Source organism: Microcaecilia unicolor, chromosome 8, assembly GCF_901765095.1.
Source record: "Microcaecilia unicolor chromosome 8, aMicUni1.1, whole genome shotgun sequence".
NCBI classification, from domain to species: Eukaryota; Metazoa; Chordata; class Amphibia; order Gymnophiona; family Siphonopidae; genus Microcaecilia; species Microcaecilia unicolor.
This window is the reverse complement of record NC_044038.1, coordinates 52,899,303-52,925,556: the sequence shown is the minus strand read 5'-3', so window position 1 is coordinate 52,925,556 and position 26,254 is coordinate 52,899,303. Positions and strand designations below refer to the sequence as shown.

The following is a 26,254-nucleotide window of genomic DNA, read 5'->3' as shown; positions in this document are numbered from 1 at the left end:
TTCTGGCTACAGCCACCGCCTTGTCACACTGTTTAGTCACCTTTGGATCCTCAGATACTACTACTCCAAGATCCCTCTCCCTGTCTGTGCATATCAGACTCTCACCACCTAACACATATGTCTCCCTTGGATTTCTACTCCCTAAGTGCATCACTTTGCACTTCTTTGCATTGAATTTTAATTGCCAAACATTAGACCATTCTTCTAGCTTCTGCAGATCCTTTTTCATGTTTTCCACTCCCTTCGGGGTGTCCACTCTGTTACAAATCTTGGTGGTATCTGCAAAAAGGCAAACTTTACCTTCTAGCCCTTCGGCAATGTCACTAACAAATATATTGAACAGAATTGGCCCCAGCACCAATCCTTGAGGCACTCCACTACTCACCTTTCCCTCCTCCGAGTGAATTCCATTAACCACCACCCCCTGGCGTCTGTCTGTCAACCAGTTTCTAATCCAAAGTCACCACGCTGGGTCCTGTCTTCAGCCTGTCAAGTTTTATTCAAGAGCCTCCTGTGAGGAACCGTGTCAAATGCTTTGCTGAAATCTAAATAGATTACATTTATCGCACGTCCTTGATTCAAATCTCTGGTCACCCAGTCAAAAAATTCAATGAGATTTGTTTGGCACAATCTACCTTTGGTATAACCATGTTGTCTCGGATCTTGTAACTTATTGGATTCCAGGAAATTCACTATCCTTTCCATCAGCATCACTTCCATTACTTTTCCAATAACCGAAGTGAGGCTTACCATTCTGTAGTTTCCAGCGTCTTCTCTGTCACCTCTTTTGTGAAGAGGGACCATATCCGCTCTTCTCCAATCCCACGGAACCCCCGTCTTCTGGAATTTATTAAACAAATCTTTAAGAGGACCCACCAGAACCTGTCTGAGCTCCCTCAATATCCTGGGATGGATCCCATTGTAGGGGTATTTCCCTGTGTGTCTCACCTTGCTGGTCTTGGCCTGCATAATCCTATGACATCAAGATGGCGTCTGCAACCTATGACCTGCACAGCAGTGATTTAGCTAATTCAGCTTTCTGGAAAATCACTAGCAGTCAAGTAACATCCAAGGACATGCTGTGGGCAAACCAGCCCCCCTTTATCTCCCTGAGAAGCTGAAAGGGAGTGAGACATGGCATCCAGCAGGCCGGGTGAAACAGAAAATGCATACCACAATATAACAACTTGAAGGTCAAGAACAACGGACCCTTCTTGCCATGCAGTGAGCTGAGGAGGTTACAGATGGGGTTCCTGCAGTCACCGAACCGAGAGGTACTGGGGAAAGCGGGAACAAGGAGAAATCAGTTAGTCGGAATCCTTGGAAGAAGATGGAGGTGGAAAGAAGACCAGAGAGACCTGAGAAGGTCCACCATCTTGAACTGTGTATCTGGAGAAAAGTACCGTGTGGTTCAGCTACCTGCAAGGAGTGACCTGTGCCTTCTCTGTCTGCTGCAGAGTACCGGACCTAGCTCTGACAAAGACTCACTGCAATCTCAGCTTGAGTCTGTGAAGTATCCTGTGCCACTTCCCAAGGGACTGCCACGGAGGTCAGTCTGGTGAGAGACACGGTGATTTATTTCCTATTAGTCTGGGGCTAGTGGGTGGTAATTACGTGAGCAAAAGACTGGGTATAGTCATACTGTGATCAGGAGATAAGCTGCTAATAACCATACTACCTCATAACATAGTTGTACCATTACCAATCAGTGGTGTGATTCATGTAGTAACAGTAAGAATCAGAGTGTAGTGTGACGTATAGTTTGTAATTTTATCAGCCAGTATTTTTGTATTCAGCTAAAGCTTTGCCAGAGTTTCTATTTTGTATAGCTTTTCATATACATCTATAATAAAAACTAATATATATTTCAGCCTGCTTTTTCAGTTGCGTTCTTCTCTCTCGGAAGTAATTGGCTAGGTTCCAATCCAAGGTTCCCTCCCTTAGACCGAGTACAGAGTATTTTGCGTGCAGATAGTTCTGTTCGGGTAATCTTGGACGCAGATAATTTATTACCTGTGATAAACTAACCTACACCGTCCAGTCCCATGGTTTTGTCCACCTTTAGATTTTCAAGTTGTTTATAAACGCTCTTTTCTGTGAATGGTGCTATATCCGCTCCATTCTCATATGTACTTTTGCCAGTCAATCATGGCCCTTCTCTAGGATTTTCTTCTGTGAAATCTCTTTCAGTTTCATCCGTTATTCCTCTCTTTGTTCCTCTTCTTGAGTTTTTATGTATTTCATGAATGCCAACTCTTTAGCCTTTATTTTCTTAGCCACTTGCTTGGAGAACCATATCAGTTTCCTTTTTCTCTTGTTTTTATTTTCTGTCATTATATAAAGGTTTGTAGCCATATTTATAGCTTCTTTCAGTCTGGACCACTGCCCTTACACTTCTCATATGTCCTCCAAGCCCATCAGCTCCTTCCTCAGGTATTCCCCCATTTTACTAAAGTTAGCATGCTTTGAGTTTTGAGTGCCTGCCCTCCACTTCGGCTGTTATATCAAACCAAACTGTTTGATGGTCACTGCTGCCTAGTTAGGTTCCCACTGACATTTGGCACACTTTCCCCATTTGTGAGCACCAGATCCAGCGTTGCTTCCTCCCTTATGGGTTCCATCACCATTTCTCTGAGCAGAGCACTTTGAAAAGCATCCATGATCTCTCTACTTCTTTCCAATTCTGCAGATGGAACTTTCCAATCCGCATCCGGCAGATTGAAATTTCCCAGCAACAGCACCTCTCTTTTCTCTCCCAACTTTTGGATATCTGTAATCAGATCTTTATCTAGTGCCTCCGATTGTGTTGGAGGTCTGTAGACAACACCTATGTGAACAAAGGTTCCATCATCTCTTTTTAAGGTGATCCATATCGCTTCTTCCTTTCCCCAGGCCCCTGTCATTTCATTTGCTCCAATATCGTTTCTCACATACAGAGCTACGCCTCCACCTTTATGACCATCTCTATCCTTCCTAAATAGATTATAGCCTAGTATTTATTTTTTAATTTTATATCCCACCTAGGACTAAACTGCTTACAGAAAAATATACATAAAATAATCATTCATAGACAAGTTAAATTAAAACTAAAACATAAAAGCACCAAAGAACTGCTTGGGATAAAGCTTGCTGACAGTTGAGCAAGATCACTCTCCCCCAACTCCCCATCCTCCCCAGCCCCTTTGCCCCTAGGAATTCTTCCTCTTCAAATGCCCTTTGTCCCACGCCCTCCCAACTACATCCACGGAGCCCTCCAGTCTCCCACTGCATTCCTCCAGCCCTTGTCATCTCCCCCTCTTCTCGAATGCAAAACACATTAATAGTGTTTAAGAAAGCTTCCTCCCCCTAACCAGCAACTATAGTGAACCAGTCACAGTCTTAGTTTATATATATTTAAAGGTTAACTGTAAGTTTTCTAACTGGGGGTGTCCCCTTAGTCTTCAGCAGTCCATCAGGCAATAGTTGCTGGAAAACAACACCATTGCTGTACTTCTCCGCCTCCGCCTTCAATCGCATTGGCCCAAGGATGTGTAACCCCTATGATGTACACCTCAATACTTCACAGCTGCACAACCTTCTGTATAGTCTTGAGTACAGCTTCCTCCGTGCATCACCTCATGCTCTCTGTCCCTTGCTCAATGCAAAAATACCAGACAATTCCAAGAATCTGAGGAGATATAAATCCTGGGCCAGGGAGGTGAGGTCATCCAACAAAATGTCCCACCTCCAGCGTGACACACAATGAAAAACTAGCACATTCTCATTCTCATCCAAGAGAATAACTGATAGATATGTAACCTGGCCTCCATATTGATGGGGTGACTTCATGAACTCATAATTCTGTCCAACTCCAGTCTACTTGCAAGGTGAGGCACTTTAATTCTCCACTCCCTGCCGCACTGGCTGGCCATTGCTGAGTCCTTGCAGAAAAACCTTCAGCTCGTCCACCTTCATTTAGACCTTAACCAGCCTCTAGTGATACATCTGGACACTTGCTGGGTACTAGAGTGATAAGCAAATGCCTTTTTTTTTAAATTATTTATTTTAAAGTTTTTCATGAAATACATAAACAGTCTTGTAACATATCTGCTAGCAAATGCCTTTCTGATAACAGCTACAAGCAATATGGAGTAAGCACACTGCACTGCACTGTGACTTATGCCGAAAGATCTTCAAAAAGCAACAACCATGCCTCCTCAGATACCTTGGAGCTGCACTTTATCAGCATGATTTAGCACTCATGCAGTTACTCGCCTTGGTTTCTAATTCTGTGCGGCCCTTGGCCCCTCTCTTTGCAACCATTCCACAGTCAGCATACCCTTCGCTCCAGTCAGGCCCAGACTCATGAGACGTTCTCCCTCGTAACCTGTGCTTCCTCACCCCTGTAAAACATAACTCCAGATTCCCCACTGGTTTCAGTAAGACTGTCTGCTATGGAGCTGAGAAGGGAGTTAAATAAAACTGCTATTTAGAGGATTGTTGAGGGAGTAGCACCAGAGTGAGTCTACTTACTGCCGGGTCACCACTTGATTCTGCCAAAAGCTATTTACTTAGGTAAATGGATATGTACCCAGATAATCGGGCTATTACTATTCCTCTACAGGTAAAAGTGTATACTTAAGGTTTTTGTAACTGTCAAGCACAGCTGCTTAGTCTGCCTAATGGTTAAGCTGGCCATGGTTGGGGGGGGGGGGGGGGGGTGAAGCAGCCAAAAGCTTCAGTGAAGTGCTGCAAAGTGGCCAACAATAAGAGTGCCTCTCTAGCGCTTGATTCTCACACACTGACACACCCACACACACGTGCGCACAGCAGTACGAGACTGAGAATCGAACAATGGTAGTACTGTGGTTCTATCCATGGGTACATGAAAGACTGGGATGGACCATGTGATAGTAATAAAAAGCGTAATGGAAAACTCTGCAGGCTTCTCTGGGCCAGAGATTCAAATTTGGAGCAGCTGTTGGGCCTGGAGGTAGTCAGACTGGCATAGTGTGAGGAGCAAAAATGGGATAGATACTCTATTTTGTCATGCCAAAAAAGGGAGGACATGGTTCCTGCTCATACTGGATCTTGAAAGGGTCGTCCATTTCCTTCTGATCTCACACTTCCATATAGAGACTGCACTCGGTTATTATTGCAGGTGGTGGGAGTTTCTCAACTTATTCAACCAGATGAAAGCTTATCCACACATTCTGATTTAGGACTGAGTATCAGAGGTTTCTCAGGTTGAGTCTTAGCCATGCCTTATCAGTTTACTACTGTTCTGATACCCCCCCCCCCCCCCCCCCTCAGGCACTCCGTTCTGTTGACAAATCACTCTTGTCTGTCCCCTTCTCCTCTACTGCTAATTCCAGACTCTGTTCCTTCTATCTCGCTGCACCACACGCCTAGAATAGACTTCACAAGGATGTACGTCTAGCCCCGTCTTTGGCCGTCTTCAAGTCCAAGCTAAAAGCCCACCTCTTTGACGCTGCTTTTGAGTCCTAACTACTGCTTACTTGCCTGTACCTTTTATCCCCTCCTCTTTAATTCCCCTTACCTCTTAATTGTTCTGTCTGTTACCTGTCTTATTTAGATTGTAAGCTCTTTGAGCAGGGATTGTCTTTATGTGTATAGTGTACAGCGCTGCGTATGCCTTGTAGCGCTATAGAAGTGATAAGTAGTAGTAGTTCTGAGAACCTTCTCTGTAATGATGGTGGCTGTAGTAGCGTATCTACACAGAGAAGACATGTTGGCTCATCATATCAAATTGTGTCACAAGTATGTTAGCCCATGGACAGGGTGCTCCAGACCCTCACACTCTTGGATTATGGGGTGAATGTATCCAAGAGTCATCTGGTTCCATCCCAGTATGTGGAATACTAGGACATAATTAGAATACCAGAAAAAGCAAGGTATGTCAATCCAGGAAGGACTGGCAAACTTTACCAGCAGATAAAGACATTGGGAGTGATTGGGTCACCCAGTATATGGCTTTTATGTTCAGGTTCTGTAATCCATGATGGTGCCATGTACTCAGGCCCACATGCAACCATTTTAGAGAGTAGTACTTTCTTGGTGGTCCCCACTATTGCCATACTAGGAAAGACCAAAGGTCCATCAAGCCCAGCATCCTGTTTCCAACAGTGGCCAATCCAAGTCACAAATACCCGATAAGATCCCAAAAATGTACAAATCATTTTATACTGCTTATCCCAGAAATAGTGGATTTTCCCCATTTAAAAACGGTCTATGGACTTTTCCTTTAGGAAGCCGCCCAAACCTTTTTTAAACTCTGCTAAGCTAACCGCCTTTACTACATTCTCTGGCAACGAATTCCAGAGTTTAATTACACGAGTGAAGAAAAAGTTTCTCCCATTCGTTTTAAATTTACTACATTGAAGGGCTCTGGTAACTGTTGGAGGCAGTGTGAGATAAAAGGGGATATGTTTCATGTGTGGTGGGCCTGTAGACATGCTCAAATGTTTTGGATCGAGGTGGTGGGTTTCCTGTGTGAAGTGACGAATCAGATGTATCCCATGGGGGTGGAGAGCTGTCTGCTTCACTTTAAACCTCCAGGGATCAAAAAACTCACACACAGCTTTGCCACTCAGCTTTTTGTGGCAGGCAAATTGGTCATTGCCTCAGCTTGACAACTGATGTCAAAACTTACAGCCATGAGAAATGGTCGAATTATACATTACCATAAAATATGGGATCCATATATTAGATGGAAAGCAACTACTGCTATATAAGACCTGTTACACACCCAGTATGACGGGGGGTGGGAGGGTTTAAAGGGAGGGGGACATGGTTAATCTAAGCAGAGGTGTATAATAGTTCAGCTGATGTTTTTAAATGATGTTTGAAATCTTTATGCTGTTTTTTGAAGCCATGTATCTACAGAATTAATATACAGTTGTGTACTGTGTTTCAAAATGTTAAAACTATAAATAAATATTAAAAAAAAAAAAAATTTACTACATTGTAGCTTCATTGCATGCCCCATAGTCCTAGTATTATTGGAAAGCGTGGACAGACACTTCACATCTACCCGTTCAACTCCACCCATTATTTTATAGACCTCTATCATATCTCCCCTCAGCCGCCTTTTCTTCAAGCTGAAGAGCCCTAGCCGCTTTAGCCTTTCCACATAGGGAAGTTGTCCCATCCCCTTTATCATTTTCATCACCCTTCTCTGCACCTTTTCTAATTCCACTTTCCATATCATCATGCTGATCAATCCTTAGACTGGTGGGTTGTGTCCATCTACCAGCAGGTGGAGATAGAGAGCAATCCTTTTGCCTCCCTATATGTGGTCATGTGCTGCCGGAAACTCCCCAGTATGTTCTCTATCTCAGCAGGTGGTGGTCACACACAGCAGCAGCTCTGGCTAGGTCTCCAAGCCTAATCTTTAGGTTTTGTTGAGTACCTGGGGTTGAGGGCTCTTCTTGAGCAAGTGCAAACCTGGTGGCGCCAGGTCCCTCCTTTTCTCCCCCCTCCCGCTGGCTCCGTTAAAAAAAAAAAAAAAATTTTTGGACGTCCTTAAGGGCGTTTATTTCGACGTTTATTTAAACGTTTATTGCAGCTACTCACTGGGACACCAGGTCGTTACAGCTCGGAGCGAGAAGCAGGTAATTTTTACCTTTTTATAGCGGGCAGGGGGTTCCCCGATTGATCTCCGCGTGGCCTATGGCGTCGGAGGGCGAGGGCGCGAAGAATCGCTCCCCGGACCGCGTGTGCGCTTCTAGCGGGGATGCGGGGGTTTTAAAGTCTGATTCGCCCTTGTTGGGTGTCAGTTTGGAGGCCGGTCAGTGTCCCGGGTCTTCCTCCGGCGCGGCGGTTTTTCCCGCCATAAACGCCCATCCCCCGCTGCTCGCCTCCGCCATCTTGGCCGGCCACTCTGCTCGGACGGCTTCTTCTTGGGCCGCCCTTGAGCTGGGAGACGTTCATGCCATGGCTGCCCTTGATTTGAGCGACGGCAAAAAAGCGGCTAAAGTTAAGTGCCGTTCTTCCCGCGCGGCTCCTTCGCGGAGTGTCGTGCCGGACGCCATCTTGGATGCGCAGCATGTTGCTCCCCCGCTCTTGCGAGCGCCGGTTGAGGGTGCGTCTAGGGCTGTGGCCCAGGCTGCTGAAATACACAGTCGGGGGGGTTTCTCCCCCGAGTTTATTTTGCTGCTGCATCAGGCCTTCCTTATGCAAAACGCTGCCCCTTCTCCCTTGTTCGATAACGGGGTTGAGGCCCCCGGAAGTAAACGCCCTCGGGTGGATTCCCAGGCCTTAAAGGACGCTGTTTCCTCTGATGTAGATGAGGGCAGCGTATCTGAGTTCTCCCAACGATCCTTTGGGGATTCCTTGGAGGAGACGGATTCCCGCTCGAATGGAGCGGATGACCCCTCTGCAGCGCGGATCTTTCGCTCAGAGGATTTGCCCAACCTGTTACTGCAGGCCATGAGCATTTTGAAGATTTCCTCGCCAGAGGACGTCTCTCCCTCAGCCCCTGTTGGCTCTGCCATTATGCTGGGGACGAAGCGCCCGCCTAGAACCTTCCACGTGCATGATGCCATGCACACCTTAATTGCGGCTCAATGGGATGTCCCGGAAACGAGCCTTAAAGTGGCTAGGGCTATGTCCCGCCTCTATCCTTTGGCTGTGAGTGAACGTGAGGCCTATCTGTGGCCTACCGTGGATTCTTTAATCACTGCGGTGACTAAGAAAACGGCGTTGCCGGTGGAAGGTGGCACGGCCCTAAAGGACGCCCAAGACAGAAGATTGGAAGCGGCTTTAAGGTCGTCCTTCGAGGCGGCTGCCTTAAGTTTGCAGGCCTCAGTTTGCGGCTCCTATGTGGCCAGGGCGTGCCTGACGATGGTGCAGCGGGCTTCCCCCTCGGATCCTTCCTTGAGGGCTGACTGGCCGGCCCTGGAATCGGGCTTGGCTTATTTGGCAGACTTACTGTATGATGTCTTGAGAGCCTCGGCTAAAGGTATGGCTCAGACAGTCTCTGCGCGGCGCTGGCTTTGGCTGAAACATTGGTCTGCGGACCACGCCTCTAAGTCCCGCCTGGCTAAGTTGCCTTTTAAAGGCAAGCTGCTCTTTGGGGTCGAGCTGGACAAAATCGTGACCGATCTCGGCACGTCTAAGGGCAAGAGGTTACCAGAGGTCAGGGCTCGGGCCAGTGCTCGCCCCGGGATCTCCAGAGGACGGTTTCAGGAAGCCCGTCGGTACCGCCCGGGCAAGTCGGGCTCCTCTGCCCCCTCTTCCTTCAAAAGGAACTTCTCCCCCAAGCAGCATTCCTTTCGCAGAGACCACCGTCCCGGAGGTATGCCCTCCGGTCCTCCCCCAGGGTCTCGTACCCAATGACGGGGCCCTGGTCCATGGCCCAGTGCAGATTGGAGGACGCCTGTCCTCGTTTCTGGGCGAGTGGACCAGGGTAACTTCAGACGCTTGGGTTCTGGAAGTCATCAGAGACGGCTACAAGTTAGAGTTTTGCTGACCCTTAAGAGACGGGTTTGTACTCTCTCCCTGCAAGTCTCCGGTCAAAGCTGTGGCAGTGCAGCAGACCTTGGACAACCTGATACGCCTGGGTGCGGTCGTTCCGGTGCCAGAAAATCAGATTGGCAAGGGACGTTACTCCATTTACTTTGTGATACCAAAGAAAGGAGGTTCTGTCCGGCCTATCCTCGACCTCAAAGGGGTCAATCGGGCCTTGAAAGTGCGGCACTTTCGCATGGAGACTCTCCGCTCTGTTATAGCGGCAGTGAAGGCAGGAGAGTTCTTGGCTTCCTTGGACATCAAGGAAGCGTACCTGCATATTCCCATCTGGCCTCCTCATCAACGCTTTCTGCGTTTTGCAGTCCTGGGCCGACACTTCCAGTTCAGAGCCCTCCCTTTCGGGTTGGCTACTGCTCCGTGGACCTTCTCCAAAGTAATGGTGGTCATCGCGGCCTTCCTGCGAAAGGAAGGAGTACAAGTCCATCCTTATCTGGACGACTGGTTGATCCGAGCCCCCTCTTATGCAGAGTGCGGCAAAGCTGTGGACCGGGTGGTTGCTCTTTTGAGCTCCCTGGGGTGGATCATCAACTGGGAGAAGAGCCAGCTGCGCCCGACTCAGTCCCTGGAGTATCTGGGAGTTCGATTCGACACCCAAGTGGGCAGAGTGTTCCTGCCAGACAATCGGATTGTCAAACTTCAGGCTCAAGTGGACCAGTTCCTAGTAGCCTCTTCTCTTTGGGCTTGGGACTATGTGCAGCTGTTGGGCTCTATGACGGCCACGATGGAAGTAGTGCCCTGGGCCAGGGCTCATATGAGACCACTACAACACTCTCTGCTGCAGCGCTGGACTCCGATGTCGGAGGATTATGCTGTGCGCCTTCCCTTGGACCCAGCAGTGCGCAAGGCGCTGAGCTGGTGGCTGCAGACAGACAAGTTGTCTGCAGGAATGCCTCTGGTGACCTCGGAGTGGATTGTCGTCATGACGGACGCCTCTTTGTCGGGCTGGGGAGCCCACTACTTGGGAAGGACAGCGCAGGGGCTCTGGTCTCCTGCAGAGGCAAAGTGGTCTATCAACCTCCTGGAACTCAGAGCCATTCGGTTGGCGCTTTTGGAGTTCATCCCGGTACTGGCGTTGAAGCCAGTACAGGTCCTGTCGGACAATGCCACGGCTGTGGCCTATGTCAACCACCAGGGAGGTACCAAGAGCGCCCCTCTAGCCAAGGAGGCCATGAATCTATGCCAGTGGGCGGAAGCGAACCTGGAACAGCTGTCAGCGGCCCACATTGCCGGAGTCATGAATGTCAAGGCGGACTTTCTCAGTCGCCATACCTTGGATCCCGGAGAGTGGCAGCTATCTGCTCAGGCGTTCTTGGACATCACAAAGCGCTGGGGCCAGCCGAGCCTAGATCTGATGGCGTCATCGGCCAATTGCCAAGTGCCGCGCTTTTTCAGCAGAGGACGGGACCCTCGATCCCTGGGAGTAGATGCTCTTCTCCAACAGTGGCCGACACAGGAGCTTCTCTATGTGTTCCCGCCCTGGCCCATGTTGGGCAGGGTGCTAGACCGGGTGGCAAAGCATCCGGGCCGGATAATCCTGGTGGGTCCGGACTGGCCCAGACGTCCCTGGTATGCGGACTTGATCAGGCTCTCAGTGGACGATCCTCTGCGGCTGCCAGTGGAGCAGGGCCTGTTGCATCAGGGTCCCGTGGTGATGGAGGATCCCTCCCCCTTTGGTCTTACGGCCTGGCTATTGAGCGGCAGCGTCTGAGAAAGAAGGGCTTCTCAGACAAGGTCATCGCCACTATGCTGAGAGCGAGGAAGCGCTCTACTTCTACTGCTTACGCCAGGGTTTGGCGTATCTTTGCAGCGTGGTGTGAAGCAGGCTCACTTTCTCCCTTCACTGCTCCAATTTCTTCAGTGTTGGCGTTCCTGCAAGTAGGTCTGGAGAAAGGCCTGTCGCTCAGTTCCCTTAAAGTCCAGGTAGCGGCTCTGGCTTGCTTCAGGGGCCGCCTAAAGGATGCTTCCCTGGCTTCGCAGCCAGATGTGGTGCGCTTTCTCAAGGGAGTTAATCACCTGCGCCCTCCTCTGCACTCAGTGGTGCCTGCGTGGAATCTCAACCTGGTGCTAAGAGCCTTGCAGAAGCCGCCTTTTGAACCCTTGTCAAGGGCATCTCTGAAAGACCTGACGTTGAAAGCAGTCTTTTTGGTGGCTATCTCTTCAGCCAGAAGAGTTTCCGAGCTCCAGGCACTCTCATGTCGAGAGCCCTTTCTGCAGTTCACGGAGGCAGGAGTGTCTATTCGCACAGTGCCTTCCTTCCTGCCCAAGATTGTTTCTCGCTTTCATGTGAATCAGCAGCTCTGTCTCCCTTCCTTTCGTAGGGAGGACTACCCAGAGGAATACTCTGCTCTCAAATATCTGGATGTGAGACGAGTCATCATCAGATACTTGGAAGTGACCAATGATTTCCGGAAGTCGGATCATCTGTTTGTCCTGTTTGCAGGTCCTCGTAAAGGTCTGCAGGCTGCTAAGCCTACAGTGGCAAGATGGGTCAAGGAAGCCATTGCAGCGGCTTATGTGGCCGCGGGGAAGATGCCGCCTATCCAGCTGAAGGCTCACTCCACTAGAGCTCAGGCGGCCTCGATGGCAGAGGCCGGGTCCGTCTCCTTGGAAGAGATTTGCAAGGCGGCAACTTGGGCATCGGCCCATACCTTCTCCAGGCATTACCGCTTGACTGTGGCTGCTCGGGCGGAGGCCCAGTTTGGAGCTTCAGTGTTGCGGTCAGTGATTTCTATGTCCCGCCCTGGGTGAGTACTGCTTCGGTACATCCCACCAGTCTATGGATTGATCAGCATGATGATATGGAAGGTAAAATTATGTATCATACCTGATAATTTTCTTTCCATTAATCATAGCTGATCAATCCATAGTCCCTCCCAGATATCTGTATTGTTTATATTCTGGTTGCATTTCAGGTTCAAGTTTAGTCTTCAGTTCCTGTTCAGGAGGACTTCGTGTTCAAGTTTTTCAATGGATTCTTCAAGAGTTGAGACGAATTTGTGTTACAGTGAGCTGCTGCATTCCTCTCCCCTCCGTTTTACGGGGCTGGATTGAGACTTAAATTCTGCCGGCGTTCCCTCCCACTTCGTGCGGCAGTAGGGCAGCTTTGTACCCCTCCCGCTTCGGCGGTGTTAGGGTCAGTCAGCTCCTCCCGCGGTTGCGGTTGCAGGATAAGCCAGATCCCCCCGCATCGGCGGGGTGGTGTCCCTCCCCCGCTCCGCGGGGATGAGCTGGACGGATTCCCCTCCCCCACTTGTGTGGGGATGAGCTGGGTTAATTCCCCTCCCCCGTTTCGGCGGTGGTGAGCTGGGCAGAGTGTCCCTTTGTGGGTGTAATTCTCTAAGTGCTGAGTCCTGCGGATGGAGCTTGGATATCGACATACTGAGGAGTTTCCGGCAGCACATGACCACATATAGGGAGGCAAAAGGATTGCTCTCTATCTCCACCTGCTGGTAGATGGACACAACCCACCAGTCTATGGATTGATCAGCTATGATTAATGGAAAGAAAATTATCAGGTATGATACATAATTTTACCATATCTTTTTTGAGATGCGGTGACCAGAATTGAACACAATATTCGAGGTGTGGTCACACCATGGAGCGATACAAAGGCATTATAACATCCTCATTTTTGTTTTCCATTCCTTTCCTAATAATACCTAACATTCTGTTTGCTTTCTTAGCCGCAGAAGGTTTCAACGTATCATCAATGACGACACCTAGATCCCTTTCATGGTCCGTAACTCCTAACATGGAACCTTGCATGACATAGCTATAATTCAGGTTCCTCTTTCCCACATGCATCACTTTGCACTTGCTCACATTAAACGTCATCTGCCATTTAGACACCCAGTCTCCTAGTCTTGTAAGGTCCGCTTGTAATTTTTCACAATCCTCCCGCAATTTAACGACTTTGAATAACTTTGTGTCATCAGCAAATTTAATTACTTCACTAGTTACTCCCATCTCTAGGTCATTTATAAATTTGTTAAAAAGCAGCGGTCCCAGCACAGAGCCCTGGGGAACCCCACTAACTACCCTTCTCCATTGAGAATACTGACCATTTAGCCCTACTCTCTGTTTTCTATCTTTTAACCAGTTTTTAATCCACAATAGAACACTACCTCCTATCCCTTGACTCTCCAATTTCCTCTGGAGTCTTTCATGAGGTACTTTGTCAAATGCCTTCTGAAAATCCAGATACACAATATCAACCGGCTCCCCTTTATCCACATGTTTGTTCACCTCTTCAAAGAAATGTAGTAGATTGGTGAGGCAAGATTTCCCTTCACTAAATCCATAAGTACATAAGTAATGCCACACTGGGAAAAGACCAAGGGTCCATTGAGCCCAGCATCCTGTCCACGACAGCGGCCAATCCAGGCCAAGGGCACCTGGCAAGCTTCCCAAACGTACAAACATTCTATACATGTTATTCCCGGAATTGTGGATTTTTGCCAAGTCCATTTAGTAGCGGTTTATGGACTTGTCCTTTAGGAAACCGTCTAACCCCTTTTAAACTCTGCCAAGCTAACCGCCTTCACCACGTTCTCTGGCAACGAATTCCAGAGTTTAATTACGCATCGGGTGAAGAAAAATTTTCTCCGATTTGTTTTAAATTTACTACACTGTAGTTTCATTGCATGCCCCCTAGTCCTAGTATTTTTGGAAAGCGTGAACAGACGCTTCACATCTACCTGTTCCACTCCACTCATTATTTTATATACCTCTATCATGTCTCCCCTCAACTGTCTCTTCTCCAAGCTGAAAAGCCCTAGCCTCCTTAGTCTTTCTTCATAGGGAAGTCGTCCCATCCCCGCTATCATTTTAGTCGCCCTTCGCTGCACCTTTTCCAATTCCACTATATCTTTCTTGAGATGGGGCGACCAGAATTGAACACAATACTCAAGGTGCGGTCGCACCATGGAGCAATATAATGGCATTATAACATCCTCACACCTGTTTTCCATACCTTTCCTAATAATACCCAACATTCTATTCGCTTTCCGAGCCGCAGCAGCACACTGAGCAGAAGGTTTCAGTGTATTATCGACGACGACACCCAGATCCCTTTCTTGGTCTGTAACTCCTAACGTGGAACCTTGCATGTCTCATTAATCCATGCTTTTGAATATGCTCTGTAATTTTGTTCTTAATAATAGTCTCTACCATTTTGCCCAGCACCGACGTCAGTCTCACCGGTCCATAATTTCCTGGATCTCCTCTGGAATCTTTTTTAAAAATCGTCGTTACATTGGCCACCCTTCAATCTTCCGGTACCACACTCGATTTTAAGGATAAATTACATATTTCTAACAATTGCTCCGCAAGCTCATTTTTCAGTTCTATCAGTACTCTGGGATGAATACCATCTGGTCCAGGAGATTTGCTACTCTTCAGTTTGTAGAACTGCCCCATTACATCCTCCAGGTTTACAGAGAATTCATTTAGTTTCTCCGACTCAGCTTCGAATACCATTTCCGGCACCGGTATCCCACCCAAATCTTCCTCTGTGAAGACCGAAGCAAAGAATTCATTTAATCTCTCCGCTACGGCTTTGTCTTCCCTGATCGCCCCTTTTACTCCTCGGTCATCTAGCGGTCCAACTGATTCTTTTGCCGGCTTCCTGCTTTTAATATACCTAAAAAAAATTTTACTATGTGTTTTTGCCTCCAACGCAATCTTTTTTTCAAAGTCCCTCTTAGCTTTCCTTATCAACACTTTGCATTTGACTTGACATTCCTTATGCCATTTCTTATTATTTTTAGTCGTCTTCCATTTTTTGAAGGATTTTCTTTTAGCTCTAATAGCTTCCTTCACCTCACTATTTAACCACGCCGGCTGTCGTTTGGTCTTCCGTCCTCCTTTTTTAATACGCGGAATATATTTGGCCTGGACTTCCAGGATGGTGTTTTTGAACAGCATCCACACCTGATGTAAATTTTTGACCCTCGCAGTCGCTCCTCTAAGTTTTCTTTTCACCGTTCTTCTCATTTTGTCATAGTCTCCTTTTTTAAAGTTAAACACTAACGTATTTGATCTCCTATGTATACTTACTTCAAAGCTAATATCAAATCCGATCATATTATGATCACTGTTATCAAGCGGCCCCAGCACCATTACCTTCCGCACCAGATCATGCGCTCCACTAAGGACTAGGCGTAGAATTTTTCCTTCTCTCGTCGGTTCCTGTACCAGCTGCTCCATGAAGCTGTCCTTGATTCAGGGAAAAGCTGAGAAGTCTTATCAAACAATGTGAGTGTGTATTGGAATACATGAAAAAGAAATGGGGCACACTGAGTACATTGACAGCTTAGGAGGCCTCGGTTTTGCTTGTGTTGCCTAGAGCCTCCTGTCAGCCATCTCAGTGGCTGATATAGTTGGGGTAGACAATATACAGGTCAACCTCTTAAGCCACCACACAGTGGACCCCATGCAATGGGAACTATTGGATAAGGCTGCCAGAGTAGTGCAAAGGTAGGGGTTGCCTCAGATAGATTTGGCTACCAACCAGAACACTAATGCAGGCATCTCTTTCAGCCGGCAATGGGAATGGAGCTCTGAGAGAATGGATGCCTTGGTCTCTGCTGTGGCCATCAAAATGTCTTCTGTATATTTTGCCACTATGGCCGCTCCTAAGAGTGATACAAAAGGCAGCAGACCATCCAAGTATTATAGCTATGAATTGGTCCCAATGCCCGTGGATTGCCAGATAACCCAGCTCCATACTTTTACAGCCTGGCTATTGAGAAGAGAAGACTGCAGAAGAGATTAAACAGCGGCAGTGATTTCTGTCCTACCAAAGACTAGAAGAAAGTCCGCATTTCTGACCCATGAGAGAATGGGAAGTGTTTGAAGAGCAGTTTGTGCCCCCCCTATGAGAGCTTCAGTAGGTGATATACTGCATTTCTTAATAGAAGCTAAGGTAAATTAGGCACCACAAACAACTGCTTTTAGCATCAGTTCTATAATGGTGGTTAGGTATGCCTAAGCTGTCATACAATACAAGTGTAGACAGCAATGGCGCAGCCACTTATGTCAAACTCAGTGGCAGGTGTAAGTAGGCATGCCTAAATACCCCATGTCATGCACACAATTTATATTATTGTATACGTTGTATGCATCGCTAGGCGAAATACCCATGTTCTGCCCACGTTAATATGCATTAAGGGACATAAGCACACATTTTATAGAAAAGCGGTTAGCGCTTATGGTGCATAACTGCCAATCATTAGTGCCAATCACGCGCATAAGTGCTATTATTGTATAAATATGACCTGCTGAGCGAAAAGGTACCTAAATTGGGATATGTGGCCTACGTATACGATAGAGGGATATCAACTGCATAATCCAGCAAAATGTCAGCTTCGGGTATGGACTAATTATGTCTTTTAAAAAACTAGAAAACAAGCAATTAACCCCAGAAATCACATTCCTCACTTTAGGTACCTGCAGTTTTTAGGCTGCAGAACATGAAACATCAAAGTTGTGAAAAAAAATTGCAGTCCCATTCTTCTAGTCTTATAGTACACAAAACTTTCAAAAATGGACGTTGCCCCTTCAAACTTTTATAGCCTTTATCTCTGTTATTTGTAACCACACTTTTGATACCTTTTTGCTTAGCGAGTCACATTAGTGCATGTTATTGCCGCTAACTTTAGACACACCTTATAGAATTTGCCTTTAAGTGGTTTACAGTAAATAAATTTGAAAGGGACATGTAAAATAAAACAAAAAAGAAACTAATAAAATGTAAAAGGAAGGAACTAATAAAATGAAGGTCCTGCTGGTCAGGACAGTAGCACTGGGTACTGACCTGGACAGTTACAGACAGTGACTGTTGGGCAGACTGGATGGACCATTCAGGTCTTTATCTGCTGTTGCTTACTATGTTACTATATCAAAGAGTAGAGGACTATCCTAGTGGTTAGAATAGTGGGCTGATACTCACAGAAACCAGAGTTCAAATCCCACTGCCACTCTGTGATTTCACGCAAGTTACTTAACCCTCCATTGCCTTGGGTATAGAATTAGATTGAAATATTTAAAGTACCTGAATGTAACTTGTCTTGAGTTACTATTGAAAAGGTGTGAGCTAATTCCAATTATTTTTTAAGGGCAAAACTATTAAAACACATAAATAGGTGTATTTTCAAAGCACTTAGACTTACAAAGTTCCACAGTAGCCTGTGGAACTTTGTAAGTTTAAGTGCTTTGAAAATGAACCCCGTAGAGACCTAGGTTATTACAAAATAATCATAAGCTCCAAGATCAGTTCTCTGAAATACCAGAAAATGGAGTTATGACCCAAAGTTCTTATTACTTCTTCCCCAAGTAATAAGCCTTCAATTGATATTTAAATCCCTTAAATGATTCTAATCTGAGATCCAACATTAGGCTGTTCCAAAGAGAAGGAGCCAAAACACTAAAAGGTCATAATCTCTACACAATATTCTTCAGTGACAAGGTATTACAAGTAAATTTTGCTGTGAAACCTCAGAGTGTATAAGAAATTGAGGGGTCCTTTTACTAAGCTGCAATAGAAAGTAGCCATAACGTGCCCTTACACAGCTTTTTCCCATGTGCCAAGGTCATTTTTACCACAGCTGGACAATAGCCAATTTGCTATTTTCCCTATTAATGGCCACACACAGCCATTTAAAAAAATCAGCATGTGAGCACTTACTGACACCTATTTTGTAGGCAATAAGGGCTCATGTGCCATCAGTTAACATGAGGTAATGCAGCTAGCGTAGAAATGCCCACTCTCTGCCACCCCAGAAAAATTACAAATATTTTAGTGCGTGGTTTATGCATGCAGATTAGGAACTTACCACAGGACACCTGAGCACATCCCATGGTAAGTTCTTTTAAATTGCGGTAAGCACATGCTAGCACTTACCACAGCTTACTAAAAGGACCCCTGAGTGAATTGACTAAGAATTCTGGATAACCTGTATCAAAAAAAATATTGTTCTTATACCCCTCACCCTTTTACAAAGCTATGCTAGTGGCTGCCAGTTTAGTAATGCCAACACATCCCATTCAAAGTGAATGGGCTGTATCAGCATTACCATGCGGTGGCTTTGTAAAAGGAAGGGGGGGGATAAAGATGATTTTTAAAAATTGTACTCAACTCTAAGCAAGGGGAATCACATGATCAAATCGTTTAGCTCCTGTGAGTAGTTCAATAGCAGTGTTCTTAATTATTTGCATTCTCCTAATAAGTGAGTATTTCAAACCCTAGTATAACAGGTTACAGTAATCCAAACAACTAATAAAGCCAAGAAAGAGTATATGTAAAGCTTTTTTTATTTAACACAAACCTAACAGATTGTATTTACTTTAAAGCATAATAGTCGTTTTACTAACTAGAAATATGAAATTCAAAATACAGCAGTCAACCTAGGGTAACTCCCAGGATTTTTACTGACTTGCTTATCTTGATCTGACCGCCACCAGTGCATGAAAGACAAGGAAAGACTGAATTTAAGGCCACTATTGGCCAACCAGTCTGCAATTCTCCCCTGTTTGGAGAAGATATCAGTAATAAATGAAGGTACATGAATCAAGAACAGTCAATAATTGTATGTATAGAACTTAAGGATTTGGGGACTTGGAAAGAGGATTGTCACTGAATTCCATTATCTCTGGGTGGCGGTTCTCTTGCTTCAGGGAGAAAGGTCCAAGGGAGGCCTTTAACTCTTTATATAGATATTGTACAGTTTCTGCAAGGTGTGAAGTGTATCAATCCTTCTTTTAGGCCTGTGGTTCTACCATGGGACCCTAATTTTGCGCTGAGGACCTTGGTAGCAGCACCATTTGAGCTTCTCAGCACTGCTACTGCTAAGGATTTGATGATAAAAGCTGCCTTTTGGTGGCAATATGTTTACCACAAAGAATCTCTGATTGCAAGCCTTGTCCTTCAAAGATCTTTTTCTGGTTTTCTCCAGAGGAAAAAATACCATACAGCCAGTATATTTGGGGGTTTTTGTTGATTTGTTGTTGTTTTTTTAAATACTGATAGTTGTTTCTCAGTATTGCTTGAACCTTACAGGATTTTCACAGACAAGGAACTTTATCCCTTGGATGTTTGTAGAGTACTATTGTAGTACTTTGAAGTCAAAAGCCCTTTTTTGACAGACAGATTGGCTGTTCACAGTTGGTGGACCAAAAAAGAGAGAAGCTGTGTGTAAGGTGTCCATTGTGTGATGGATTAAGAAAGCAATATCTTTGGCTTACATGTGCAAGAAGAAATCAGTGCCAGAGGAGCTGCAGGCTCACTCTGCCTAGACCCAGGTTGCTTCTTGGACTGAATGTTGGTCAGTGGCACCAACAGATTTGCAGAGCAGTGAGCTGGATGTTGCAGTACTCTTTCCCATAAGATAATAGACTAGACATGCAGTTGAAGAAGGATCCTGCTTTTGGTGAAAGTGTCCTCAGAGCCATTTGCGATTCCTTTTGCCCAGTGTAGGTGAGGGAGCTTGAGTACGTTCCACTCATCTGGACTGTAATAAGGAATGTGAAATTTAGCCTTACCTGATTTTATGACATTGGTATCCCACATTATCCAAACAAGTTTGGGTTCAATGTGGCTTACATCAAACTTATAAAGCAAATTACAATAAGAGAACTATAACAAAAATACAAAACAATAATAGATAAAAACATCCAAGCAGTAAGATGAATCATTTTGAAATAAATTAACTAAAAGAATAACAATCACCAACAGTAGCGAGGAATTCACTAAATAAGAATGCTTTCAGCAATTTATGAAATTACAAGTAGTCAGTAACACATCTGAGTGACTTTGGTAGAGAATTCCATTTCCCATTTCCTAGTAGCTTGGTGTGCGAAGCTTTCATTGTGAATAGATCTGTAATGAAGATTTTTACAACATGGAAAATGAAGAAGATAGTCTCTCAGTGTCAGATGAGCATTATGTAATTCTAACAAGTATTGCATATAGTCAGGTAAAAGACCAAATCAAATTTGATAAACACGTACACATAGTTTAAAGGTAACTCTTGCATTTATTGGAAGCCAATGCATTTTGAGTAAAAGAGGACCTGACTTGGTGAATCGAGGGGCTCTACATACGAGATAAGCTGCAGTTTTCTGAGCTGTTTGAATTTCCTTTCCTTGAGTTTCAGACCATTTCAGAACCCATCCAAGCTGATGGTGGCTTTGGAAGGGGTCTTCTTCAAGAAGAATATAAGTAACAGTGGTCCCTTTTTTTTTTTTTTTTTTTACTATTGAAGCATGGTTGCCTACTAATTAGCCTGGGATGGTAGATTCAGCATTTGTATCACTTGTTGAAGTTCCTTGTTAGACTGTTTGTCTAGAAGCCCAGGGGTTAGAATTGTTGGAGGGCTTGGTTACTATAATACGGACTTGAGGTTCAATTGCACCAACCTTATAGGGCAGGAGAGTCAGCTTTGAAAGTTTTTCTCTGTCTTCATCTACAGGTAGGGAAGCAAATCATATTCATCTGGACAGGCCTGGTAAGATTCAAAGAAAGGAAATTTAACAAGTAATCCTAAATCTTCCCTTCCCTGCCCCCAATCAGTCATCAGCACTGAAAAATGGAAATGTTAGATGTTACCTCCACACAGTTTGGCACAGCTAGGCCTAGCCATCAAAGTTATAAAGAGCACCCACACATTTCAAACACAAAGTGCAACACACACCAGACATTTTACCATCGATAAGCTTCTCTTCTGTTAAACCAAGGCTAAAAATAGTAATCTTTGACTTCTGTTTCATGTCTAGGTTAGCATTAGCATGTGAATACCTTCTTGCTATGTGCACTAAACTTTTTATTGGCAGGAAACTGAATTGTCCTGAGGTACTGTGAGAGAAGGAGTGTCTGAGCTGTAGAATTACCATGCCATGTATATGTAGACCTGGAGGGAGTACACAGTCTTTACTGGTTCTTGCTCTGATTCCAGGTGGATTCCCAGCTGGCCTGCATGATGAGTGAGAATAGTATTGACTACATCTCTCGCTTCAATGACCTTGCACAGGAGCTCTCAATCACTGAACCTTCCCGCAGGGAGATCCTTTTTGATGGAGGCAGTGGTGGCCCTCCCATTGGAGATCTTTCATAGGAACAATACGGTCCAAGACCAGTATGCTGGAGGGAAAGAAGGATGGAAGCTGCTTACTACTGAGGATCTCAGAACAGAGCATGGGATTTTGTTGCTATAGACATGACTGGTTTTCCAGAGTCGTAAAGCACCTTCACTTGCACACACACATGTAAGAAAAAGGATTGTTTTTCTTCCAAGGCCTAAAGGAAGTGTTTGCAGGTCTATAGCAGGTTCAGAACAGTGGGGACAATGTAACAGAGCAGTATTATGGAAAGCAGTGGAGTAGCATCACCTCATCACTTATGTAAATTGGATATATGAGGCAACTCACAAGTGAGGAAACAAAAAAAAAATCCCTTTCAGCTCAATATTTGGCCATGGAGGTCAACCATGAACTACAGTAGATCTGTTCGTAGTTTGTGGGGAAAAAGAGAGGATATTACAATCTTTATAGAATGTCTTTTCAATCTCTTGGCCATATTATGGACTATAGTCATAGACTACATTGGGAAGTTCAGCCAGTTAGAATGCTGACCTGACTCAGCATTTCAGGACTTGCAATTTGGAACAGTTTCACGCACTGGAATGAATTTTATAACATGACTGTTTTGTTGCAACCTCTAAGGAGCTTATTTTATAAACAAAATTTCCTGAGGGTCTTTTCTAGGAGGAAATATCTTTCAGACTTTTGTTGGTAGTTAGAATGCGCTTAGAACTTTGTTCTGTCCATAGTAGTAACCACCCCCTGCTGACAGCCACTTGGTAGCTTCCGGGCCTGCATGATTCACTGATATTTCCCAGCAGATTGGCCAGGAACAAAGTTCAAAACCTTGCTGAAACCGTAAACTATGAAGCAGTATATTTTTCTGGTTATTTCCTCCGTGGAATAATATACAGTGCTTTACATCTGCAGTCTCATAGTTCACTTTATCCAGCTTTTGTTAAATGGGTTTAATTCTGCTTTAACAAACAGGAAACCTTTGGGAGCCTTACTAAAAGGTTTTGTGAAGCTCTGTCTTTATTTTAGCAAATGGCAGTTTAATGTGGACCATTCTCTGGGAAAAAGTGACCAAATTACTGGAAACAAAAAATAACGTTTAAATTAATTCTGTTAGAGCAAACAATTTTACAACAGTCCAAACCCCATCCTTTTATGTGAAAACAAAAAGCTACAGAATTCAGATATGTAACTTTTGCAGACTGTCTATGGACCCATGACATGAAAAATGAACCTTTCTCAACATTTTGAATCTGAGACTGTCACCTTTTCCCAGAGACAGTCACATTGGGTGTTAAAATTTGCTATTTAGACGTAGAGTAGAAAGCTTCAGCTATTTTCATGAATAGTTCATGGGATAATTTGTAATGTACTTACAGTCTAACACAGAGCTCTATAAAATGGTATACTAAAATGGAGACAGCCATTGAAACAACTCCCCCCCCCCCCCTTTTACAAAGCCATGCTAGTGGCTGCTGGTGTGGTAATGCCGACAGAGCCCATTCAAACTGAATGGGCTTTGTTGGCATTACTGTGCGGCTTTGTAAAAAGGTGGTGGTGGGGGGGTTAGTTAGCTGAAGTATAATTCAAAATTTTCTTTTCATAATGCAAGGGAAACAAGTTGATCCAATACAAATGTGAATTTTGGGGTGTTTGGTTTTTTTGTTTTTTTAATTTAAAGAAGGAAATGTAGTCTGCTTTTGTAATATAAAGTAGGTCTGTCACTACAAGCCACATGTGAACTGGATCTCATCTTTTGAGCAGATGTGAGCTCAGCAAACCATGGGTGTAATTTTACAAGATTTTTCTACATGGTAAGCCCTTTTCTCCATGCCAAAAAGGGCATTTCATAAAAATTGTGTATATAAATGTATATAGGAACATGCATTGACAAAATGCCATGTACTTATATACATTCCATGTGTAGAAATTCCTAGGGGCATAGTTTTGGCAGAAATGGATGAAGTTACAGGAAGTGCTTGATTAAACACACATTTACAGTCAGAGCAGGTATAAATGTGTTTGGTAGCATTTGGGCACAGTCAGGGCCAGAAGCCTAATTTCTAAAGGAACATAAGCACCAATAACACATTTACATCTTGGAAAAAGAAACACAGTATTGCTAAAACCCCTGTCTGCAATCATAAACTGGTATACATGGATCACTTTTGATGACTAGTACAGAAACCACAATTTAAATATAATTGTATCTTAACTAGTTTAAAAAAAAACATAGAAATAAAATATAAAATGTATCTCTCGATATAAAACGCACCTCCAACATTCTAATGAAGCCTCACTTTCCCAGCGTTCTAAAGTGAGGTGGCTGAGATCGCTTTTGCTCCACTGACTGTTTTGCCCTGCCCATGCGTCAAACGTGATGACGTCAAGGATGGAGCAATGACACTCATGGAGCAGAAGCGGTCAGTGCCCGCGCCCCCCCCCCCCCAGTGCATCACCCAAGCCCCTCCCCTGCCATCCGCGAGCCACGGCAGGCGGAGCGTGTTTTCCTACTCCTCCCCCTGCCTAAGAAACAACTCTGACTGCTCTCCCCCGGAACGGCGCTTCACAAAGCCCCTACCCCCCCCCCCCCCCCCGGCGCATCACTCAACAACCTCCAACCGGCACATCACCAAGCCACTATCCCCACCCACCCAAAACAACAACCCGCCTCGCCACCCGCAGCCGCAAATACTGTCCAGCCGCTGCTGCGGTACAGAAAGAAAATACAAAAAAAAAAAACCCTTAAGCCTAAAATGCACCTCCGTAGGACAGCCATCACACATTGACTGACGTCTCTGCCAGCCACTCCTCCTCTACCCTCTACATCACTGCCCCTGGAGAAGACCCCGGAGGAGCGCAGCGCGTCAGAGGGGAGAGGAGGAACGGCTGCAGACACGACAGCCAATGTTAGATGGCTGTCTACGGAGGTGCGTTTTACTTGCTGCGGACCGTGACGGAGGCCACCACCCGAGGATACAGAGGGTGAGGGAGGGGCGCCCTCCGTGTGTAAAGCACGACAACAACATGGCCAGTAATTAAAGTAACTGTGCAGGTGGAGGCAGAGGCCGTGCAGCAACAGCAGCACCACAGTTTCTTGGTAGGGGCAAAGCAAACCCGGCGCAGGAAGCAACCTGAGGAGAGCAGCAGCAACAGCAGTTGGGGAGGGGAAGGAGCGGTGGCACCCTGAGGGGCGGGCCTGAGACCACAGAGGCAGGAAGGGGTCCTGAGGCCAGAAGGGAGGGTCTCCTCAGACCACAGGGGAGGTGGGAGGATGAGAGGCGGACTGTCAAGGGGAGAGGGACGGATGGGAAGAGGTGGCGAGAGGGGGAGGGGGGCCAGGAACTCAGATGCAGGGGGGGGGAGGGGGACCCTAACACCACAGAGGGGGGGACCCTAATGCCACAACAAGAGGGAAGAGGGAGACCCTAACACCACACAAGGGGAAGGGGGTCCCTAACACCACAGACAGGGTGGGAAGGGGGGTCCTCAGACCACAGACTGGGGGGGTCCTCAGACCTGAGAGGGGGGAGAGCGGAGGACACTCACTGTCGCACACACTCATTCTCACATAAACACACTCTCTCACAGACACACACTTGCACATTCACTCTCTCTCACACACACACTGTCACAGACACTCTCAACATACACACTCCGCCAAAAACCTTTGCTAGCGCCCGTTTCCTTTCAGCCAGAAACGGGCCTTTTTACTAGTATGTGTATAATAATGGTTTGTGCTCAGTTTTTTGGTGTACTACAGTGACCAGGCGGTTCAAGATGTATGTATATACACCATTTCCTTACATCATTGCACACCCTACCTCCAGCCTAAGCATAATATTAAAGAGGACAATATCATTTATCCAAAAAAATGATGGTATACTGTTGATGAAAAATTATGTATGTCAGCTACTTAGCTTGGGTCGAGTCTGTGCGTCCACTTTTTTTGTGCCACTGTAACTCCTTGATCACTGCAGTACTTTTTAATATCAGTCTATGTGAAGCTTTAGTGAAAGATCAGTATTCAAGTTTCTAGTACTGATCTTTCACTAAGCTTCACATAGACTGATATTAAAAAGTACTGCAGTGATCAAGGAGTTACAACGGCACAAAAAAAGTGGACTTGCACAGACTCGACCCAAGCTAAGAAGCTGACATATATAATTTTTCATCAACAGTATACCATCATTTTTTTGGGATAAATAATATTGTCCTCTTTAATATTATGCTTAGGCTGGAGGTAGGGTGTGCAATGATGTAAGGAAATGGCGTATATACATACATCTTGAACCGCCTGGTCAATGTAGTACACCAAAAAACTGAGCACAAACCATTATTATACACATATACATTTTATATTTTATTTTCTATTTTTTGTTGTTTTTTTAACTAGTTAAGATACAATTATATTTAAATTGTGGTTTCTGTACTAGTCATCAATTGTGATATTAGAAACCGATCTTCATAGGTTACCCAGAAATTGGATTAGTATACATGGATCACTGCCAGACATTCAAAACACAAATATAGTGTCAACTCTGAATGAGATTATTCTGTAGCCACACAGTAAGTTTTGTTTCACAATAAAAATTCTTGTACACTGAGCATTGCACAATTCCGATGTAATAAA

The 26,254-nt window shown here is 45.3% G+C and overlaps 1 protein-coding gene across 1 annotated transcript in view; it reads left to right on the top strand.

The window, feature by feature from the left end:
• Positions 1 to 23,089, top strand: part of CRAMP1 (cramped chromatin regulator homolog 1) — a 615,140-nt gene extending 592,051 nt beyond the window's left edge. The window contains 1 exon segment of the mRNA XM_030211519.1: positions 21,483 to 23,089. Within this exon segment, the coding sequence (XP_030067379.1) occupies positions 21,483 to 21,641 (159 nt within the window). The 3' untranslated portion in view covers positions 21,642 to 23,089.
• Positions 23,090 to 26,254: the final 3,165 nt, after the last annotated feature.